Source organism: Ahaetulla prasina, chromosome 4 (genome assembly GCF_028640845.1).
Source record: "Ahaetulla prasina isolate Xishuangbanna chromosome 4, ASM2864084v1, whole genome shotgun sequence".
NCBI lineage: Eukaryota > Metazoa > Chordata > Lepidosauria > Squamata > Colubridae > Ahaetulla > Ahaetulla prasina.
The window spans coordinates 24,714,992-24,737,317 of record NC_080542.1 but is presented as its reverse complement, the minus strand read 5'-3'; the positions used below and the strand labels follow the sequence as shown (position 1 = coordinate 24,737,317).

Sequence of the window (22,326 nt, the reverse complement as noted above, 5' to 3'; positions counted from 1 at the left end):
CGTAGCCAGCCCTTGGTTCTATCTCTTCCATTTTCATAGTTATCACTTGGTTCAAGTTACTACTTGATGAAGTAGGTAACATTCTATGGCTTCCTATTTCTTGGCTGGCATGATTTAGGACTGGAATAATTTAGTGACTACATAGAGAAGGATTGATTACTTACTTACTTATTTGTTTAAATATATTAGCTGCCCAACTCCAATTAATATGATATGAATCTCTGACTTTGAGACAATATACTTTTTTATTTTCTAACATGGATTTCAGACTATTTAAAAACAGCCACCGCAGCACAGTGGTTAAAATGCAGTACTGCAGGCTACTTCTGCTGACTGACTGCAATTTGGCAGCTCAAATCCCACCAGGCTCAAAGTTGGCTCAAATCTCCATCCTTCCGAGGTGAATAAAATGAGGACCCATATTGTTGGGGGCAATATGCTGACTCTGTAAACTGCTTAGAGAGGGATGTAAAGCACTGTAAAGCAGTATATAAGTGCTACTGTTATTTAAGAAGCTTCCAACCAGTCTAGATCCAAGAACATATAGGTGGTTCTCATTTAACAACCACTCATTCATTCAGTGACTGTTCAAACTCACAATGGAGAGATTGATAGCTAAGACTGGCCCAAATCACGTGATCACCATTTGCAACCCTGACACTTTTCTACAAGCAAAGTCAATGGTGAAGCCAGCAGAAGGTTGTAAATGGCGATCATATGATGTCCATGCTTTACAATCCACGGTGATTCACGTAAAGACAGCAACCAGAAACATTGGAATTTCCATTACTATGTCATGTATGACATTGTACTTTACAGTACAAATGAAAATCTCAGTCCCAATCCCTCTCAATAATCAAGGATGAGTTGTACTCATGTGTGCTCAGTGCTATATATGTGAAAGTGCAAGAACAATAACATTATATACTTAATTCCAACTTCGATGGTGAGGAAGGACTTGCATGCCTTATACCAAGGGTGTCAAACTTGCGGAGTCACATGACGTTTTCCCCCTTCATGGAGCTGGAGTGGGCATGGCCTATGCGTGAGGCATCTGGCCTGTTGGGCCAGCAGTTTGACACCCCTGCCTTATGCCAATGTTTCTTAACTTCGGCAACTATAAGCTGTGGTAAACTTCCAACTCCCAGCATTGCTGTCTGAAGATTTCTGGGAGTTGAAGTCCACACAGCTTAAAGCTGACCAGGTTGAGAAATACTGCCTTACACTCTATAATGTTTCCTACAGCAGAAGCCGTATGAGAAAATGGCCACCCTACTCCATGTCTAAACATTCATAAACAGGCCAACAATCTTCTTACAAATCCAGAAACTGCCACCATGATGACCCAGCAAGTGCCAAACTAAGTCCTACTCCGAGCATGACAGCAAAGGATTCTTGCCAGGAGATTTTCTTTACTGACAACAGGCACTTGTAATTTGCACAGGCTCAACATATAACCACAAACAAAAAGACCAAGCTGACAGCTGCAATTTCAAACCATAAACTTTGCTGCGGCAAATGCTTGTCAAACTTGCTGTACATCAAATAAAGATTTCTCCCTCCAAACTTGTCTTGCCACTTAGATTTGCTGGAGATGTGATGGCGTGGATTTCACACATCTGATTCCAGGGCTAAAAAAACCTAGATTAAAACTTTAAATTACAAGTGTCTGAAAGCAAAGGCTGAGGCTAGGGAATTAAGTGGAACTGAAGACTTGGTGTTTTCCATAACAGTACAGTATCTAATGATAATCTAGTGCTGACCTTCGATGCTTGCTTGTATACGAGGGGGCCTGTTCCAAGCTGGTGTCAACCACAGCCTGCCGATGGGCTTCCTTTTTGCTGCGCAACTGAATAATAAAAGGGGAGAGATCAAAAATCAAAACTTTTATTCCACTTAACAATGCAGCCTTTACAGATTTTGTCTGGTGGGATGTGACAAAATCTCCTCCTTTGTATATGAAATGCCAGGGGGCAAATACATCTGCAGCAGCTAGTGCTATCTTCATAGGACTAACAGTGGACTGACTCTGCCCACTGCCAGGAGTTCAATCCTGGCTGCCTAAAGGTTGACTCAGCCTTCCATCCTTCTGAGGTTGATAAAATCAGGATCCAGATTGTTGGGGGCTACCTGCTGACTTTGTAAACCACTCAGACAGTACTGAGAGTACAGCACGGTGGAGCAGTATATATAAGTCTAAGTGCTATTGCTATTTTTAATAAAATGGCGGCCACTGGAGGAATATCAATCTGGTTCATCCCCTTTAAGAACAGAGGGTTTGCCTTGCAGCACTCAATGCTATGAGTTAACTGTAGAAGGCCCTGAGTCAGTCCTTAATCTTCAGCCCATGATTCCTGGGGGGGGGGGGGGGGGAGGAAGGGGGAAAAGAAAAGAAAGAAACTCCCCTCCCCGTTCCACTGGTATCTAATCACACTCTTTCTCCCCCTGCAGATGCACTTTTTTTGCAACTAAAAAATGCTGCAAATACTTTGGCCTTTGTAGTTCAGAAGGCCGGCCAGGACCTTGAACTCTGGGTCCCTTCAGATGTAGCTTCACCCTTCCGCCCTCCCTTCCTCTCCGCACAAATACTCCTTTTCCCTCCTGTCTCTTATTGGGACAGGCTGCTCCTTCAACTAGTTCTCATAGGAAAACTTCCAAGTCGAATTACAAAAAGAAAGAATGCAAAGAAAGCGCCTTTCAGCTTTGCAAAGGATCTTGAGGCTGATCTGGTTCCAATCCACAGCTGGAAAGGGCAGAAAGCCGACAGGCAGGAGGGAGGCCCATCCTGCTTGCTTTCCCTTGGGAACCAGCCCTTTTTCTCTTTCTTCCCTTCTCCTCCCACCCCCCACAACCCGCCTTTTGCCTGAAACAGATGAAGAGGGAAGCTGATCAGATTCCCCAAATCTGGGAGGCCCACCCTGCAGTTTCAGAAATGCAACCTTTAGGCTGGCAAAACTCAAATTAGGCTGACAGGCATGCTGGCCTCCCTCTTTTTTGACCTTTTGTCCTGGGGGGTCATCAGTATTTCTTTAGCCCTCCAGCTCTCGCCATTTCTTGAGGGCCATACAAAAAGGCAATGGAAGAAACAGAGTTTGGGAGGTGTGTCTCCTTATGCGTCAATTAAAAAAATAAATGCACAGGAATGCTAAAAAAAAAATGTTCACCCACATCCACTGAATAGCCAAGCTGTTACATAAAGCAAATGCAGGCTTCCTGGTTGCCTGATCTGTGCAACACACACACACACACACACACACACACACACACACACACACACCAAATTAGCATTTCTTAGTAATGGATTATGGTATATTTAGGACAAAGTACACATTGGTATAGGCAAGCTTAAACAGCTGATTTTTAAAAAATAAGATTAAAGTCTCAGCATTATATAATGGTTGTCAAATTTAACTAAAGTGTGATTTAAAAAAAAAATCACAGCTGTAGTGGTTAAGGCAACTCTGGTATATCTATGCGCAGGCCAAATACACAAATTTTACATTAGAGCTTAAAACTCATCAGGCAAGGCAACAACTGAAACTGTTTCAATCACAAGACACTACAAAAAAGAATATTCTGAATGTTCTATTCAGACAATTTTGGTACAAAATTGACCTGTTAGCCAGGCCAGACCTGATCTCCTACATCTCCCCCCCACCCCAAGGGTTTATCATATCTTATGTATATTTTCAGGGCCAAAGTTCTTTGAAGGAAGCTTACATAAAAACATAAAAATCACATCTTAAGGAATCCCTACAATTAAATCATTATTAGGATAAATTATATCAGGAAGCATATAACTGTAAGAAATCTGAAATGAATTATTGTAAAGAAAGGCAGCTAAAACAATATGGAATAAATTGACAGCTCTTTAAAATCGAATTCCACCAATGAGGAGCTTATCAGTAAAAAAATTAACAGTTCTGATCCAAAAATACATTTATTGGTTTTGCAATTATTTTAGCCCCTGAATCCGTAGGGACTCCTGGGAGCTAACAATGAGCATAAGAGATCCAAAAGAAACACAAGAACACAAATGCAACACAATAGAAGCTGGAGCAATCAAATAAAACAGGCCAAGCATGGCTGAGCATGGCCAAGGAGAATTCTGGGAGCTGAAGTCCACCCATCTTAAAGTTGCCAAGTTTACGAAAGACTGGATGAAGCCATTCCAGCTTCTCCCCCAAATGCTGTCTAGAAAAGCTTTTTTTAACATATTTTTGGAATATTATAAGGATGGGAGCTAATCTAACTTCTGGAAGGGAATGACATCACTGAAAAAAAAAACCCAGCTGTCTCCCCATTTTTACAAAAGTATGGAATTACTAGCAGATTCTCTAGAAACACACATACCAGGTGGCATCAATTCTGGTTGGAAAAGATGGTCCTATCAGTCAAGTTATCAAGCTATTAGAAGCCAATTCAGTACCAATGTTACATGACCATGGCAGCTCTCCTTACCTGCCAGCAAAGGGCAGTTTCCAAGTGGTCTTCAAAGGCAGCCTTGTGCAAATCACAATGTAGTAGACTAGATGTGTAAAAAGAGTGCAATTTATCTTTACCAGTTTCTCCCAGTACAGGTAGGGATGCAACTGGTACAAGCTGGGCAAAGCTCCCTGGTTATGTCCTTCCTCTGTCAATGGATCAATAACAGAGGGGCCATAAGAGACCCCATAACCACCACCCCTCTAAAGTTATGGGGCTAGAATTAATCACTGGAATTGAAGAAAGTCTCTCTGATCCACACTGGCGGGAGAATTCTCCTAGGGGTTTCACCTACTTCATCCATTTCGCTCCTTGCGACATGGCTAAATTTTATTATACTGTCTGTAAAAGCAGACATGACCTGTGACTGCTTCAATGACCTAGTTATGGTCTTGTGTTGTTTATATTTTATTTGAAATGAAAACTGCTTTAATTATTTTGTTCACTCACAGAATTCCGGTCGGCAGCTGTAAGAAAAGAGTACTCTTCCTATTAAGCCCATGGGGAAGACCTGGGAACATCCCACAGGGAGAATCTTCTCAAATCAGCCCCTAAACTAGCCTTTGCAAGGTCTCCTGCACAGGCCTTCTCCCCTAAAAAGTCTTCCAAACCTTGAAGAATCCCACACAGAAAGTGACGAGCTTCAGATGTTAGAAACTTTCCGCATAAATACAAAATTCTACCACAATACCCTTCTGTATCCAACAACATAAATGGAATTGGCAAAAAAAAAAAAAAAACCAACCCAAAATCTTTCAACAACCCATCACTCACATCATCTTGTTTATGCTGCAGCTCTTCCAGCAGCGCCAAAGTATCTTCATCTGCAAGATCGCAGGGACGCTGCCCCTGTGGGAGAAAAGAAAGAAAATTGGGGGGGGGGGGACAAGAGGCGTCACAACACAATTGTCTCAAAACTCCACCATCCAGCAAAAGAAGGCAGAAAAAATACACAACGGGCACAACAGATTGCCCAACTGCAAATGCCTTCAAACTTCTCCTCCTTCTCCGCCTCCTCTTTTGAATCTGTTAGCAGAAATATACACTGACTAAACCAAGAACAGATAAAAAGACAAAATGATATGAAGAAAGCTGCACCAAAGACTGGTTTAATTTTCGGAGCATTCTTTTTTGCTAGCTTCCAACCATTGTACTTTTTAGTGGAGAAACAAGTCAGGGGTGTGTGTGTGTGTTTGTGTGTGTTTGTGTGCATGTGCGTGTAGAGTGAAATTTGGGGTGTAGGAATTTCTGGTTAGGGATGAACTGAATCCCAAAACAGCACTTGTTTTGATCTTTCAGCTCTTCCATAAATAGAAACTCCCCACAGGGATGATTCGGCCTTTGGGGGGAAGAAAAGGGAGACCAGAGTGCAACCTGAAGCCCAGAGCTGAAAAAGAGGAAGCAGGAGCAAGAGAGAGAAGATAAATGTGTGGCCTCTCTAGGACATTCTCCTTTGCCAGACTCCATTGCTACTCTGCTTCAATCCAGCGCAGCTGGTCTCTAATGAATTTCTGCTGGAGAGGTGAGCCATGTCTGCGAGACCCCGGTGATCAATTTCAGATTTTTCCATCCCACATCTCCCTGATCCTTTCGATATTTTCTATTCTGTGCAACTTTCAGTGGATCAATCAGGCAGAATGAGGTCATCCTTTTCCTTTAGAAAAGGCCAAAAGAAGGCGGGCCAGGGAGGCACCGTGCATTTTCTGTCCAGAGGCCCTGTTACTGGCAGTGATTGATTCCCCTCCATTGGTCCCATTCGAAGGACTATATTTTTAAAAAAAAAAAAAAAAACCAGGGAAGAGAAGTGGGTTAGCGGCTATATTCTCCCCCCAACCACCATCATGCTGCCAAGAGTGTGGGAGGCTTGCAGAGGCTTTGTGAGAGCACACTTCATGCCTACTGATGCAACTGGCCTGCGAGAAACCTAAAGAACTGCCCCCAATGAGGCAGGAATGCTATTGCTTCATAATTAACAGAATAACAGAGTTGGAAGGGACTTTGGAGGTCTTCTAGTCCAACCCTCTGCTCAGGCAGGAAACTCTATACCATTTCAGACAAATGGTTGTCCAATCCCTTCTTAAAAACCTCCAGTGTTGGAGCATTCGTGACTTCTGGAGGCAAGTCGTTCCACTGAATATACCGTAATAACTCTTGATATCAACAAGTAGCAAGTTAACGTTCGGGAACGGACAGTCTCCTCTCAACTGTCTCAAGAGAAATGCCTCTTCTGCGATGAACACCTGATGTACTGTACCTACCAGAACTATTAAAACAGTTGCTTATGTTAAACTTCAATTCATATTGCTGTAATAGTCAATGGAGTAATCTTTTTTAATAACTGGTAATGCTTCTATTTTATTTTATTTATTTATCGATCAAATTTAAATGGCTGCCCAATTCTTATAAGATGTTTCCAGCTGGCTTCCAATATTAATTATACACAATATCCCTTCCCCCCCCCCCACTTTTAAAAAAAACTTTTACAGTATTTTGTAAGCCTTGGTAACTCTTGTGAAACATAGCATGATGTTGAAACAAACAGAGTGGCCAACTATTTTCCACTCACCCTACTAATGTTTTCCCTGCCTAACACAGATAATTTTGAGAAGGGAAACTTGTCTTATACTAAGACACAGATCTATCTAATGCCACATGGCTCTTTATTCCAGCTGGCAATATGTTTTGCTCCCTGGTCTCGGGTAGAAAAGAGTTTGATGGCCACATGGAGTCCATCAAATCTAATGCCCTGCTCCATGCAGAAATCCAAATTAAAACATTCCAGACAGAGGCTGTCTGGCCTCCACCTGAACAAGCATCTGCCATGAAAGCGAGCTTCCCATTCATCTGTTACGGTCATGAGTTTCTCTACAAAGGGAGATGCAATTTTTCCATAACCCACTAGCTGCCCCTCAACCAGTTTCTCTTACCACATTGTTGAGGGCCTCCATGTCACAGAAGTGCTCAGCCAAAAGCCGGCAGGCCTCCTCCACTCCCCAGTGAGCTGCTGCATGTAGGGGTGCCCAGCCATCTTTGTCCTGCACATTGGTGTCATAGCCAGCTTGCAAGAGCAGCCTGCAACAGAGCAAGGCAAGGCAGGGTGAGGGTAACTTGGGGCTCCCTTGTCCCTGGGAGAAAAGAGCTGGGTTGTGGCAGAACTAACGGGGCAACCTGGACAGAGAGGATTCTAGAAATAAAAGGACCACAGGAGACCAGAATTCAGGTTTCCAAGTTACCCACAATTGTTAGGAGCAGATTCCAGGAGAAATATCTGCAATTTTGAGCTGGGGTAGCATTTTTTGAACATGAAGTGTGGTTAGTAAAGAAAATGCCACGTAGGGGTGGGAGTTATGACCCCAGGTGGTTCCCTAACAAAAAGAGTAAAGTGAGAAGTGGGATTTATTGGAACCTTCCCCCCATCTTTCTTCTTCTTTTTGAAAAGAGGAATTCCAAGTACTAATAGTTCCGTGTTGGAAGCACTAAACTGCTTTTGTGGTGAAATGATTTCCTGGTGACATCATTGTTGCCTGGGAAACTTCCAGTTGGGGGCTCCTTTCATGTCCTGTGAAGTTGCCTACTGAAGTGGTACCCATTTATCTACTTGCAGTTGTCCACTTTTGAACCGCTGGATCAGAAGGAGCTGGAGCGTGTGACGGGAGCTCACCCCACCTCGCAGCAATAACAGGTCTCGAATGTGAGGCTGCCGATAGTCAGTCCACATTTCTAACCACATGAGCCACAGAGCTCCTCGGAATCCCAGGTTAAAGAAAAACAGCCTGAGAACCAAGATCCCTCGATTTTCCCTTTCCCTTGAAGAAGTTGAGAGGAAGTTGGGTGGGGACTGACATGGATATGTGGAAAAGTGGATGGGGTCAGCAAGCCCTCCCCCCAACCTTGACCAAGAGGGGGAGAGAAGGCTAAGCGATCCAATGACTTGTGCTTTTCCCAAACACAGCTGGGAAGGCAGAAGAGGCTGTTAATTTCCTGCTCCGAAAAGCAATTAACAATCCATACCAGTTATGGTGAGGTTAACCACAGACAAGAGTTGCTCAGGAAATGGGAGGCTCTCACCTCATGACCTCAACGTAGCCTTTAGCAGCTGCCACATGGAGGGCAGTGGCCCCAGTCTTGGGGTGAGGCTCATCAGATATTTTGCCAGCATTTAGCCAATGGTGAGCATCACGAAGCATCATCTCTTCTTCTTCTCGTTTGGCTACCTCTACATTTACCCCTGAAAGCAAAGGAAATGCTTGCATGAAGCACAGAGAATCTGCGGCTGAAAAATTCTGAATGGAAGTCCCACATTATAATGCAGATACACTTTTTTTCAATGAAATCATAGCAACCGGATCTTTGGAACTTTGCTTTCCATCTCGGAAAAAGAGCTGGAATCGCATCATAGGACCAGCACATATTTTGTAATGTAGCTCCACAATTTTATTAGGTGCATGTGCAACAAAACTCTTCATATTTTTTGGATTTAAATGCAAAATGGATGTTGCAATCCACACATACAGAAAGAATTCATGCTGATAATTTTGGGAAATTATAATCAACAGCAACAATGCAGCTCTGAAATGGGAAAGCATTTACCAGACCTTAATTTAGCCTATTTCTGTTCTCTATATATGTACCGTATGTATGTGTATATTAAATAATCCGTTATATTGATTTTTACGAAACCATTATGGGTAGCTCTCAACTTACAACAGTTCATTTGTCGAGTTATAACAGCCCTAAAAAAAGTGACTTATGACTGTTTTTTACACTTACAACTGTTGAAGCATCCCCATGGTCATAGGATTGAAATTCAGATGCTTGGCAACTGGCTCATATTTATGACGGTTGCACTGTCCCAGGGTCGCCTTTTGTGACCTTCTGACAAGCAAAGTCAACGGGGAAGCCAGATTTGCTTAACAATCAGGTTACTAACTAAACACCTGCAGTGAATCACTTAACAGCTGTGGCAAGAAAAGTTGTAAAATGGGGCAAAACTCGCTTAACAAGTGTCTCACTTAGCAACAGAAATGTTGGGCTCCATTGTGGTCATAAGTTGAGGACTACCGGTAGTGTTTTGAGTTTTTTTTTTTTTTTTAATGGTGAAAATGTTAAGCAGTCGCCATCTTTCCATAGCCAATTAGCTGGAAAAAACCCCTAATAATAGGACATCAGAGGAAGAAGAGCTGCATTTGCCGTGACTGCTTGTGCCTTACCTCGTTTCTCGATTTCTGCTCGCAGCAAGGCCTCCATGCTGTCAGCCTCAGCAATGTCCAGTGGCACGTCGCCATCACTATTCACCGCAGCAATGTTGGCACCGTGGTCCAAGAGATATCTGGGCCAGACAGTTAAGCCCAGTCAGATCCATGGGTCATCCAGCCCCCATATGAGACCTACAATCTCTATAACCCAGCAGAAAGGGCCACTTAACACGGTAGTTGTAACCAGATTCCTGCAAAGCGTAATCTGGGTAACCTAGTCTGCTTGGGTGTCAAAGTACAAAGTTCAAAGACTGTAGACTTTAAGACCTACATCCTGACTCACCTTCTCAGGAAAAACTCCCCCTCCCGTTTCACTGAAGATAAATGTCAAAATACAGCTAAACTTTACAGGTTTCCTTGCAAGCTCCCACACCAAACGCAGCCAGGACTCTTCCTCTTCAAACAAGATTGCCTAAGGTTACAATCTTCCAAATGCATCCAGTATCTTTCACTGAGTGTGAAATGTACCAACTGTGATTAGCAGGCTCCCTCACCCATCTCTCAAGAGTTTCTACGGCTGAGAAATCCAACGTCATACTAGGATAGCTGCCTGAAGGAGCTCAATGACTAATTGGAGACTGAGAAAGGACACCCTGCAGTCACTTGTACCGAGAAGGAACTGTAAGGCTGGTTGAGAGATCTGTGGTTCTAGCATTCCAAAAATGCACAAACCCTCACCCAGTCCAAACTTACTGTGCAATCTCATTGTAGCCACAGGAGGCAGCAACGTGCAGCGGAGTCCAACCTTCATTGTCTGCCTGGTTTACATCAGCTCCATTTTCTATCAGAAATTCAACCACTTCCATGTTTTCATCAATGCAGGCCTGGAAGAATCAGAAGCTTCCTTATCATGCAAATCCAAACCCATCTTTTGACTCATTTGCAATACAAAAGTCTTCATCTCCCTTAAGAGAAAAGCCAATTCCAAGTTCCCCTCATCAAATTCATCACCCTCCATTCCTTCCCCAGTGCCATAAACATGTACCCCATTGTAGCACTGCAGCAAGTTTGGGCCAAGCAGGGTGGATGATGGGAGTTGAAGTTCGCCAGGCTTAAAGTTGCCAAGGTTGGAGACCCCTGATTTAGAGCACAAATGCCAAACTCGTGGTGTAACGTTGCTGCCACATGATGTTTCATGATGTTTTCCCCATTCACAGAGCTGGGGTGGGGGTGGCCGGTGCACAATGCTTCTGGACCGTGGACCGCCAGTTTGACAACCCTGATTTAGATCAACGCTGTCAAACCGTGGCAACTTTAAGACTTGTGGTAGGGGAATTCCATAACTCTGCTGGCTGGGGAAAAATGCTAGCTGGGGAATTCTGGGAGTTGAAGTCCACAAGTTTTGAAAGTTGCCAAGGCTAGACATCCCTGATTTAGATGGAAAGCCATAGTACGATATTATATGCAAAGGAATGGTGGTGGTGGGTTTCTCCTTTTTAAAAAGATGCTAATTCTCAAAGGGCTCCTTTTGCACCTCACACCAGATATGCTGCAAGATGGTATATATGTCAAAAAAAATAATAATCACAGGAGATTTCAGCATCTACCAAAACTTGGAGATGAGGGGGAGGGAGGGAGAAGAGAAAGAGAAGGAAGAAAATTGGATCAGTAAATCTTTGATGTCTCTTCTAATGTCAGGAAAATGCAGCTGTACTACTTTTCTCCTTTCAGGCACAAAAGGCATCAGAAGTAAAGGCAGCTGCTTTTGCTCATTTCTTTCATCTGCCTTTAATAACAGGTTTTGGATCTGCAGTCAAGCCATGCAAAATAAAACCGACTGAAGCAATAACAGCAGATGGGTGTATGATATCAAAGAGCCACAGAAGAGGAGACATTATTCAAAACGAAGAAAAATTGAGGATGCTGAGGGAGGGGAAATGGATAGGTTCAACTTGAGGATCTTCTCAGAAAGCCAGTTAAGGAGAAAAGGTCTCGGGGCTCTTTAGAGACTCAATGGATTGCTTTGCACCCATTAAAATATCAGTCCATCATGCCTTTTTTGGTGCTGTCTGATTTCCAGCAACTCCCCAAGGACATGAGCAAGTTTGCTGAATGCGTCAATCCAGGCCACCCTCCAGGAGAAAGGATAAGTAGAGTAGCCATTGCACTAGGGACAGTCAATGCATTTTGCCTATTTTCAAAGTGCTGCTCTTCTCAAACTATACTACAGGTAGTCCTTGACTTACAACAGCTTGTTTAGCGACCATTCGAAATTACAACAGCACTGAAAAAAGTGACCTATGATCGTTTTTTCAGACTGATGACCACTGCTGCATCCCTGTGGTCACGTGGTCAAAATTAAGACTCTTGGCAATGACTCATATTTACAACGGTTGCAGCATCCCAGGGTCATACGATCACCTTTTACAACATTCTGACAAGCAAAGTCGATGGAGAAACCAGATTCACTTTTCAGCCATGTGGATGACTTAACAACTGCAGTGATTCATTCAACAACTATGACAAGATTGTAAAATGAGGCAAAGTTCACTTTTAACAATTGTCTCACTTAGCAACAGAAATGTTGGGCTCCCATTGTTTCTCTATGGCCAATCTGAGCCATGCTACAGGTAGAAGTGCTGAATTTTGAATTTTGAGATTTTATACCGGGGCATCCAAACTTGGCAACTTTTAAGACTTGTGAACTTCAACTCTCAGAATTCTTTCTCAGAAGCTTTGCTGGCTGAGGAATTCTGGGAATTGAAGTCCACAAGTCTTAAAGTTGCCAAGTTTGGACACCCCTACTTTATACAAACACAAATCCTGTCAGCATTCCCAGATCTAGGATGCAAAAATCCAGATGGCCCTTAGATGACAGCAAATGTTTCTAGATTTCTGTTCATCTCTGCAGCCAATCTGATGGTCATCTGGATTTTTGATACCCACTAGCTAAGCTATATAGGAGAGAAAAATAAATATTAAGCCCTTTCAAAAGCAATAACTACCTTGTATCATAACCATGCCATAGCTCCAGGTGGCACGTGCCATATTGGTGGGCTTACCCTAGCTCAGCCCCAGCGTGCATGCGCACATTGGCCAACTGATTTTCGGGCTTTGCAGGCCCACCGGAAGTCAGAAAACAGGGTGTTTCCGGTCTCCAGAGGGCCTCCGGGAAGGGTGGGGAAGACCCATTTTTCACTCTCCCCAGGCTCCAGAGCCTTTCTAGGAGCCTAGGGAGGGCAAAAACAGCACCCCCCAGAGGTCCTTCGGAGGCCGGAAACAGCCTGTTTTCCCACTTCTGGTGGATTGAAAGGCCTGTTTTTCGCTCTCCCCAGGCTCCTAGAAAGGCTCTGGAGCCTGGGGGAGGGCGAAAAACAGGCCTACCGGGCCACTGCATGCCAAAAGCAGGGAGAGCACGGGGGGTTGTGCGTGCATGTGCGGGGGGCGGAGCGCATTGAATTATGGGTGTGGACACATGTGCGTGTGATCCTCCCGCATTTTCCCCGCTTTTGGCACACGACGGCAAAAAGGTTAGCCATTACTGCTATAGCTAGTGCATTCCCCACTTAGGTGTCCTAAACAGTACCTAATGTTATCCCAGAATGGCTGGATTTATATATATATATATCATGGTCAAAGCAAACCACATTAGAGCATGGATGTATGCTGCACTTTACAGAAAATAATCCTGATCAAGGGGTCACAAGTCCTATTCATTTCAGGGTTTTTTCTCAAAAAAGAAAAGAAAAATAGCTTTAGCTCATAGCTGTTGAATCTGCTGCTTAAATTTTCTGGGCTTTTAATCACAGTTTCTCTGATTGAAAAAGGTTGGATAAGAGGGTTGTTACTGAATGCTTATGGGAATTGGGTCTAGGATAGGAATTACTTAAATAAATGTTCAGATGACACAGCAATCCTCCAGAATCCCATTTTAAATAAACTAGGAAACAAACAAGCCCATAATATTTCCACTAGCTCCTGCCTCCAACAGGTGTGTCTAAACCACAAATGAACCCAATCTATAATTTGTTGGTGTCATCCAAACTGGAGAAAAGAAGCCAAATATTTTTTTCCCTTGAACCACAAAAGAACAAAACATAGGGTGTGGTTTGTCAGCCACAAGTGCAAGGCGCCAGCAAAAGTGATTGGAGAATGCTGGCAAACTCTGGCTCATTGTATGATAGGAAATAAAGTTTTTTAAAAAAATCAGAGCAGAATTAACATTCCTGACAGATTGCAGCAATATCTGCAGCTTGATGCTGATAAACAGAGATTACAGAACACCATTTATTTTGTGCACGGCATATGGCTTACAGTAGACTCTAAAATACAATACCGGGTTGTCAAGTAACAGATTCAGTTATCAGATTCACACCTTTGGGGGGAAAAACACGAACAACCAGTGGCAAATTTAATTTAAACCAAACATTTAAATCAGATTTCCTGTTGGAAGGTTTAAAACATGAATTAAAGTGTGAATTAAATCGATCCACCCTGCTATACACATTCCATTTTAAATAAAATGCTTCAAAAATCTATGCTAAGAAAACAAGAGTACTGTAATACAAGCAACTTGGATTATAGAAATTCAATGCAACAATTTGTGCCCTGCCATTATGCAGATTTTGAACATGTGTATTGTATTATACATTTGGTTTATCCCAAATGGGGAGGCAGAACACTTGTAGAACACTGAAATCTTCCTCCTTACCAGTGCAAAGTTTGAGATCCCCTCTTGAATATTTCTTCATAAATTCAACCCTATCTTCCTCGGTTTACATAAAAGAAATTTAGAACAACAGAGAGACCCAATGTACTTTGATGAGCTCTTAGCTTTTCCTAATTTTTATACAAATGGGTCCTTGACTTGTGACCATAAATTTAAAAATCCTAGAAAAAGTGACTTACGATGGTCCTTGTACTTACAACCATTGCAGCATCCACATGGTCACATAATTAAAATGAAAATTCAGTCGATGGGCAACCGACATGTATTTACTACAGATATGACTTTCTCAGATGACTTCCCACAAGCAAAGTCGATAAGGGAAACCAAATTTGCTTAACAACTGTATGATTCACTTAACAACCATGGCAAAAAGATAATAAATCATGCATCACTCATTTAAAAACTTCATTGCTTAGCAACAATAGTTCTGGTCTCATCTGCAGTTTTTAGTTGAAAACTACCTGTATCACATTGGTTGCCTTCATAAATGAGTAGACTAATTACAGTATGTAATTAGACAGGTGGAATGGCTAGAAAAAGCAACCAAGACAGCTTAGCTGGAGCTACATATCACATTCTACCTCTTCAAAGGTTTCCAGAAGGTAAGAAAACCACGGGCTGATTTTTAAGAACATGGGTTCAAATTATTTCTTACCCCAGATATCAGACTCCATCACCTCAAAAAAAAAAATACCCCTTCTCTTCTACTCTTACTCTCATTTGGGTCAAAAAGACCAATCTGAGAAATCAGGATATGACTGTCCTTTTGGATGAAGTGACACAGGAGATGAGGGGGAGAGACGCTGTCTGTTTCACAAGCCAAGTGCGGACCAACATTAGTAGCCTCTGCTCCGAAGGCAAATATTTTATTTCCCAACAAAGGAGAACAATTTATTTCAGTTGCAGAAACATTCCTGAACTGACCCGTGCCATAAAAGCACCCAGGTCTCCTTCTTAGGCCCTGCTTCTATCTAAGGATTCTGGGCCCTGATCCTCCTCCAAAGCAGCGCGCATCCATTTGAAGAGTTGAGAGTATGAGTAATGGTAACAACAACTCTAGGAGATGAGGATCCCAGGCTTGCCATGGCCACATGCCAAGATTTTCTCTCAGTGTGAACCACCCACCTGCAAAATGCCCCGGCCTCAGGGAAATTGTGTATTTTTAGAAGAACATTCTTGTTTACTTGCCTGTTCCAAAGACTGCAGCATCTAAATATATATAGTTCCCTCATAAATGAAACGTTTGCAACCTGAAAAATGTTGTAACATCTGAATTCTGATTAAACCAGAATCCTTTTAAATTTCCCATTCCCATAGTATCTCTAAAGGTAAAGGTAAAGGTTCCCCTTGCACATGCGTGCTGGTTGTTGCCGACTCTAGGGGGTGGTGCTCATCTCCGTTTCAAAGACGAAGAGCCAGCGCTGTCCGAAGACGTCTCCGTGGTCATATGGCCGGCATGACTCAACGCCAAAGGCGCACGGAACGCCGTTACCTTCCCACCAAGGTGGTCCCTATTTTTTCTACTTACATTTTTATCTTTAAAATATTTTTATATTTTATATTTTATATTATATATCTTTAACGTATTTTTATATTTTAATGCAATAGTATCTCTACTGGATACTATAGTATCTCAGCACTCAGAGGATAATACTCATATAGTACCTATTCGAACATTTATTTGAGTGGTATTTATTCAAAATTACAAGGACTAGCAATTATAAGGGCAAAAAAAAATCATGAGTTAGTTTAAATTGAAAGCCACTTTTACTATACATTCAATAGATACTGTATGGCTTCTCAGGTTTTTGATCTTTTAAATTCTCAGTTGAAGCTAGACCTACTCAACCTCCAAAACAAGGAGGACACACTGCCTTTTAAAAAAGCCATAGAAACATCCAACCCACCAGTCTCAAGCTTACCCACTATTCTGAGTATTTATGGCTACACTTTGGAAACTGGTCCTATGCACAATTCCCAGGCTTTCTTTTTTTTTCAGAATCAAGGGAAACTGAAGAAACAGGCCTCATCCTGCAACATATTTCCAGCTGTGCACAGGTCATGTGCTCCTACAACCCTTCTAAATTCTGCTTTGCCGAAAGTCAGAGGGCAACCTGGCACAGAGAATAAGCATTCAGGACTTCTGGCAATACATGGCAAGGAGAAAGTCCCTGGTCTCTGAGAATAACTAGATCCCAAGCCAATCATGGGAACAGTTGGAAAACAGGTTGCAGCTCCATAAAAGACTACCTTAACAGGCCAAATTGCCCCCTGCCCAGGGCTGTATTATAGGATTACCTTTTGTGTTCATAGCTTAGAAGATGAGCATTGGTTGCATTTTAAGTAACAGGAGAACTGTTAAAGCAGCTTCTTTCGAAAAATTAGATTTTTCCAGGCTCCTCATACCATTGCCTTTTGGATGTGGCCTTCAAGTTTCTCCAAAGGTTGCCCTGAATTATAATTTTTAACTTGGCACTAGGGGGAAGTTGAAAATCATTAGTTTTATCCTGATTACTTCCAATTTGTCATCTCTTCTACCATCTTTGTGTTGTGTTATATTATCTGACGCTGAAACTACTCAACAGTCAATTGTGGCCCACAGCTCAATATAAAAAAACAGGAGGCTCATCCTTGCAGAGTAAAACAAGCATCTATTTATCTATTAATGTTCTAGTTTCAGCTAGCTTTATGCCTAAAACAGAGTGAGAAGTTATTACAAAGGCCATTAAATCCACCTATCCCCATCCTGTGAAAGCAACTACCACACTTCTGACTGACATCCAAGTCAAAAAAATATGATTGAGGACTTCTTCCTAGCATTTATCTTACTTCCTTTTCTGTATTTTGAATCTCTTAATCAGTTCCAGCCTTCTGCGGCTGGCTTCCCCAGCTTGACACTTTCCAGCTGTGATGCAACTTCGCAAAGTTCCCAGTCCCAAAGCATCTGGAGGCCACCAGTTTGATGTTAGCTGAACTAGTGGAGAGGACTTCAGTTTATCTCAAAATGGCAATTCTATCACCTCCAGTCTCTTGCTTATGCTGAATAATCCAGAGAATGCTGCTAGGGCTGGTGTTCCAAGAAGCAGGCACACCACAGAGGCGACACTCATAGTTTCCAGAACACTGAAGAAAACATAAACATTTGGTGCAATGTGCAAAGCATCATCATTTCCTAATTTCATTTGTATCTTTAATCCTTCCCTGCGATATTGAAAAAGTGACATACAGATAGTCCTCGACTAACATTCGTTTGAAGACGGTTCAAAGTTACAACAGCACTGAAAAAAGAGAGTTATGACCATTTTTCAACTATGTTTTTCAGCATCCCCATGATCATGTGATTAAAATTCAGATGCTTGGCAACCAGTTAATATTTACAACCCTTGCGGTGTCTCCCAAGATCATGTGATCACCTTTTGTGACCTTCTGACAAGCAAAACTAATGGGGAAGCCAGATTCACTTAACAACTGAGTTATTAACTTATCAACTGCAGTGATTCATTTAACAACTGTGGCAAGAAAGGTTGTAAAATGGGGCAAAACTCACTTAACAAATGTCTCACTTAGCAGAAATGTTGAGTTCAACTGTAGTCGTAAATCAAGGATTACCTGTATCCTGTCATGGCTTAACCAACCACTTCCTCATGTGCCTCCCACTCCTGCTAGTTACTAGCCTTAAATTCTGGAACGGTAAACCTGACTGGAAGAAAGCAGGAGCCATTCCTCCCCAACTACCTAGCCAGTTTGACAAATTGGTATCTGGAGATGGGGAGCAGGGCAAGAAGCCAAAATACTTCAAGAAGATGAAGTAATGGAAAATTTCACAGGAGTGAAATTAAAGGGGGCGGGTAGGGGAACTATACCGAAGAGACAGCAGCCCCAGTGCCTTCTAATGAGAAACCCAGGAAGATAAATTTATTTTAGGCAGAACAACTTTTCCTTGCCTCTGATGGGAACTTGAAGGAATCCAAAACAAACTGCAATTCAAAGAGCAAATAAATACCTTGCAGTCATCCACAATCAATAATACTCCTTAATAAATGTACACCCAATGCAGACAACCTTGTTTCTGGACCCCTTTAACAGATACTCCGTTCTAATCAGTTAGTCCTAGTATTGATTGCTGAACCTACCCTGGCCAGGTACAAAGGGAGAATATTCAGATCTGAGATCCATTTCAGTGCAATAAAAGGTCATAGATATAAAGACTGCTGGCTAGATTTTATGATTATCAGCCTTGGTTGTCAAGGAAGGAGAAGCAAGATAATTGTATCTCCTGCCACTGGAAATAAAACCATCTTTTCCAGATATCCAACCAATCAGAACCCACCTGTATGATGAGAGTTCTTCAGTCTATCATCTACCCTGCAGCAAGACCAAGATGTAGGCAGGGGTACAGCATTAAACACAGTTGTGATGACAAGCATAGTCACATTACATATACAGGATATACATATACAGCAGTTCATTTGGTTGCTTTCAATCAATTCCAGGTGACCAGAAAAGTAAGCAAAAAGAATTTTGTGGCTTCAGCTTTGCTACAGATGACTATATAATAGAGATACATATGTGTACTACAGATATAATACAGATACATACATGTAAGATTGGGGAAAACCTTGCAACAGTAAAGTAACATGTGCTTATGTACAAGGCTGATATCGGTATCGTAGGAAGTTAGATAAATAATATAATGAACTGGCTGAGCATTAAAGGCCTCCTATTACCAATTCATGTTTTCTCAACGAACCTTTTTTCAGACCTGCCGAACAGCAGCATCTTTAGCCATCATGAAAACAGCAAGTGCTGCAGGGAAAGGCAGGAACTCTTTTACTCAGAAACCCTTTGGGTTCACTGCGCTACGGGAAGCCAATCTTAGTGGATTACACAATCTGCACCAAGCCATGATAAGATATTTGGCTCAGCACACCCAGCCTTTGAAATTACAAGCTGGCAGTTGGTTGGTTCCAATGTTTTGCAAACAGTGGTGGAAATTAAAGAGTGGTGTAAAAGCAAATCCTTTCCATTCTTTTCAGGGTCCGTTTATTGAGAACCCACCAATGCAGAACCTGAGATGACCTTGTTTGATCTTTCAAGGATGAAAGCAGAATGAATCACTTGTCCTTTCTGTGTGGAAAGTGACTTCTAAAACAAAGAGGAAAAAAAGAATTGCATTCCAAGATCCTAGGATGCCTCTAAATTCCCAACATCTCCAACTATAGATCACTACAGAGAACCAATTTAAGGCGATGGCTTGGAAGCCAAGAGACTGTGAGTTCTAGTCCCACTTTAGGCATGAAAGGCAGCTGAGTGTCTTTGAGCCAGTCCTTCACTCTCAGCCCTACTCACCTCAAAGGACTGTTGTTGTGGGAAATTAGGAGGAGGGAGATATGTTCACTGCCTTGAATATAAAGTAATCAAGGCAGGATAAAAATCTAATGCACAGGCCTGGGAAGTTTTTTCTCTTCAAGTGCTGGAAGATATCAACCCAGAGTTTTCACTGGAGGCACAAATGACCAGGCTCAAATTATCCTACTTCGGGCACATTATGACCCAGCTCTCTGCAAAAAGCTCTAATGATGGGAAAGGTGGAAGGAAAGAAAAGATGACAACAACCAGCAGCAAAGTGGACAGACTCAGTTATGGTAGGGATGTCACCAGGAGACTGGAAAGAATAGGCTAGATTGTCATGGAGAACATCTGTGATCGCTGGGAGTCGGAAAAAACTTGATGGAACATAATCATTAGGGCCGTTAGATGCTAAGCTGTGACTTCAGATTCATGATTATTAAATTAGAAATAGAAGAATGCCGCCCCCCCTTAGGTTGCCAAGTGACTAAGAAGTGTTTTTCCCACTTATTGGTAAATCACTGTAGGCAACCACCCTGCACCAAAATAACATTTTCTCCCAAACCCCTACGGCAGAGGAACATGCCTTCATTTTCATTCTGCACGTGCAACCTGCATACATTACTCAATTGCAAGCTGGAGTTGCCATTACTTGGCAAAGCGGAGCAGCCGCCTGGTTAATAAAATTCAAATTGCCAATTGGGATGCTAGATATGTGCAAGGATGGAGATGACCTTAACGGCAGCGGAACGGGGAATAGATTCCTGACAGATCCTTAGAAAGGATCTGCCTCTCTCTAGATGTGGTCACATAAAGACCACTACAGCCAGGGCTGGGAAATACCGCATTTTTTGAAAAATCAGGCTCTAAAACCCATAACCCACTCTCAAGCCCAGCCCAAAGATCAATGATATTCCCAGTGCACGAAGAGGCTTTGCAAACTCTCCTCGTAGAGCGCTTGAACCTGGCATGAGAGCAGCCCCTTGATGCTCCTCCCCGAGACAAAGGCACTCTGCACAAGCTCAGAGGAAACCCTTTCCTCGGCGCCCATTCCGCAGGCGTTTGGCCGGCCAGGACAAAAGAGGGGAGCCGAGGAGGAGGAGGAGGAGGCGACGGCGGGGCTCCCTCTGGGGATTCGTGGCTCGCAACACGGAGGCTACCTGGTGGAGAGCGCTGATGCCGTCCGCGTTGGTGCCGTTCACGGCGGCCGGGTCGGCGCCGAGCATCTCCCGCGCCGCTTCCAGCTCGGCGCCGGCGCAGCAGGCCAAAAACTCAGCGGCCGCCTCAAAACGGACCGCGCGCGGGCGGCTGCCGGAGCCCATCCCCGGCGCTTCGTCTGCGGACGCCGGCAACCCAGCCGGAGCGGGTGAAGGCGCGGAGTCGGCGGGAGGCGGGGTCGGGAGAAGAACGGCGGCGGTGGCGGCGGCAGTAGCAGCAGCTGCGGCCGCCTCGGCTTCGGCCCATGCACGGAGTTGTTCCCGCCGCCGCGCCCGGGCTCCTTCTCCCTCGGAGAGAGAGAGCAGCGGCGCCGCCATTTTCTTCCTCTGCTGCAGCCACCGGCGCCGCCAGCCCGGCTGGGCGGCCCTCCCGGCCCAGCTCCGCGGTAGGCTGAAAAGCAACAGGGGGAACGCCTCTCGGCTTCCGTAACCAGACGGGAAGGAAAGGCGGGGGGAGCAAGGTGAGAACTGGGGTGGGGGCGAGAGAGAGAGAGAGAGAGAGAGAGAGAAAGGAGTTTGTGAGGCATCACGGGAAATGGAGTTCTAGTTCTTTTCTTCCTCGGTGTGACGGGAGTGAATTAATATTCGTTTTCCCATTCCTTTGGTCGTAATTTTCCATGGGGGCGAAACAGGCCCTTTTAAACTTTATTATTTATATACACGTCGCGTAGTTTTTCAGCCCTTTATTTGGGAGCAGAATTTCTCCTTTAAGAAATGTATCACCATTCTATTCCTCTCCATTCCTATCTCTATGGAACTCTTTTTATTTTTGAAGGATGTTTAATAGCCTGCCCGCTATTGTTGTTATTCTCTCCCGCAAGTGCTCCTGGGAGATGAAGTCCATATACGAACTCAGAAGAGTTTTAATCGTAACATTATAAAAAACGCTCTAATTCCGAGGAGAGATTTTGAACTAACTTCCCACTAAGTCGTGTACAATTTCCACACTTGCTTAGAATGGCTTTTATAGGTTTATGCAATTAGCATGAAAAAAAAACCCTAAAGGTTCTCCAAAGATGGAGCGGAGTTGAATGTCTCTATGGGCCCTCGCCCTAAACGGTTTTGTTTTTTTTTGGACATTTTTTTGGGACTCTGAAGGGTGATGTCATTGAATACCCATGGAAGAAGTATAGCGAGAGTGCTTTTATTTTTTACGGTTGCTCCCTCTAAACGAGCAGTCTAACTACATTGTCTATTTATGCTATATAAAGATACTAGTATAATTGTATATTATTCATACTATACGTATATTTTCTTTTATGTACACTGAGAGCATATGCACCAAGACAAATTCCTTGTGCGTCCAATCACACTTGGCCAATAAAAAATCCTATTCTATTCTATTCTATTC

General features: G+C 43.2%; 1 protein-coding gene across 4 annotated transcripts in view; it reads right to left on the bottom strand.

Moving 5' to 3' along the window:
• PPP1R12C (protein phosphatase 1 regulatory subunit 12C) overlaps positions 1–21,430 on the bottom strand; it is a 40,095-nt gene extending 18,665 nt beyond the window's left edge. For 3 of the 4 annotated variants that reach the window (XM_058181781.1, XM_058181782.1, XM_058181783.1), the window contains exons 1-7: positions 20,919–21,430; positions 10,434–10,564; positions 9,696–9,814; positions 8,554–8,713; positions 7,413–7,557; positions 5,260–5,334; positions 1,764–1,849 (exon numbers count right to left, since the gene is read on the bottom strand). In XM_058181781.1, the coding sequence (XP_058037764.1) occupies positions 1,764–1,849; positions 5,260–5,334; positions 7,413–7,557; positions 8,554–8,713; positions 9,696–9,814; positions 10,434–10,564; positions 20,919–21,293 (1,091 nt within the window). In that variant the 5' untranslated portion in view covers positions 21,294–21,430. The remainder of the gene's footprint in view (positions 1–1,763; positions 1,850–5,259; positions 5,335–7,412; positions 7,558–8,553; positions 8,714–9,695; positions 9,815–10,433; positions 10,565–20,918) is intronic. The other variant, XM_058181784.1, reaches the window with a different exon arrangement.
• Positions 21,431–22,326: the final 896 nt, after the last annotated feature.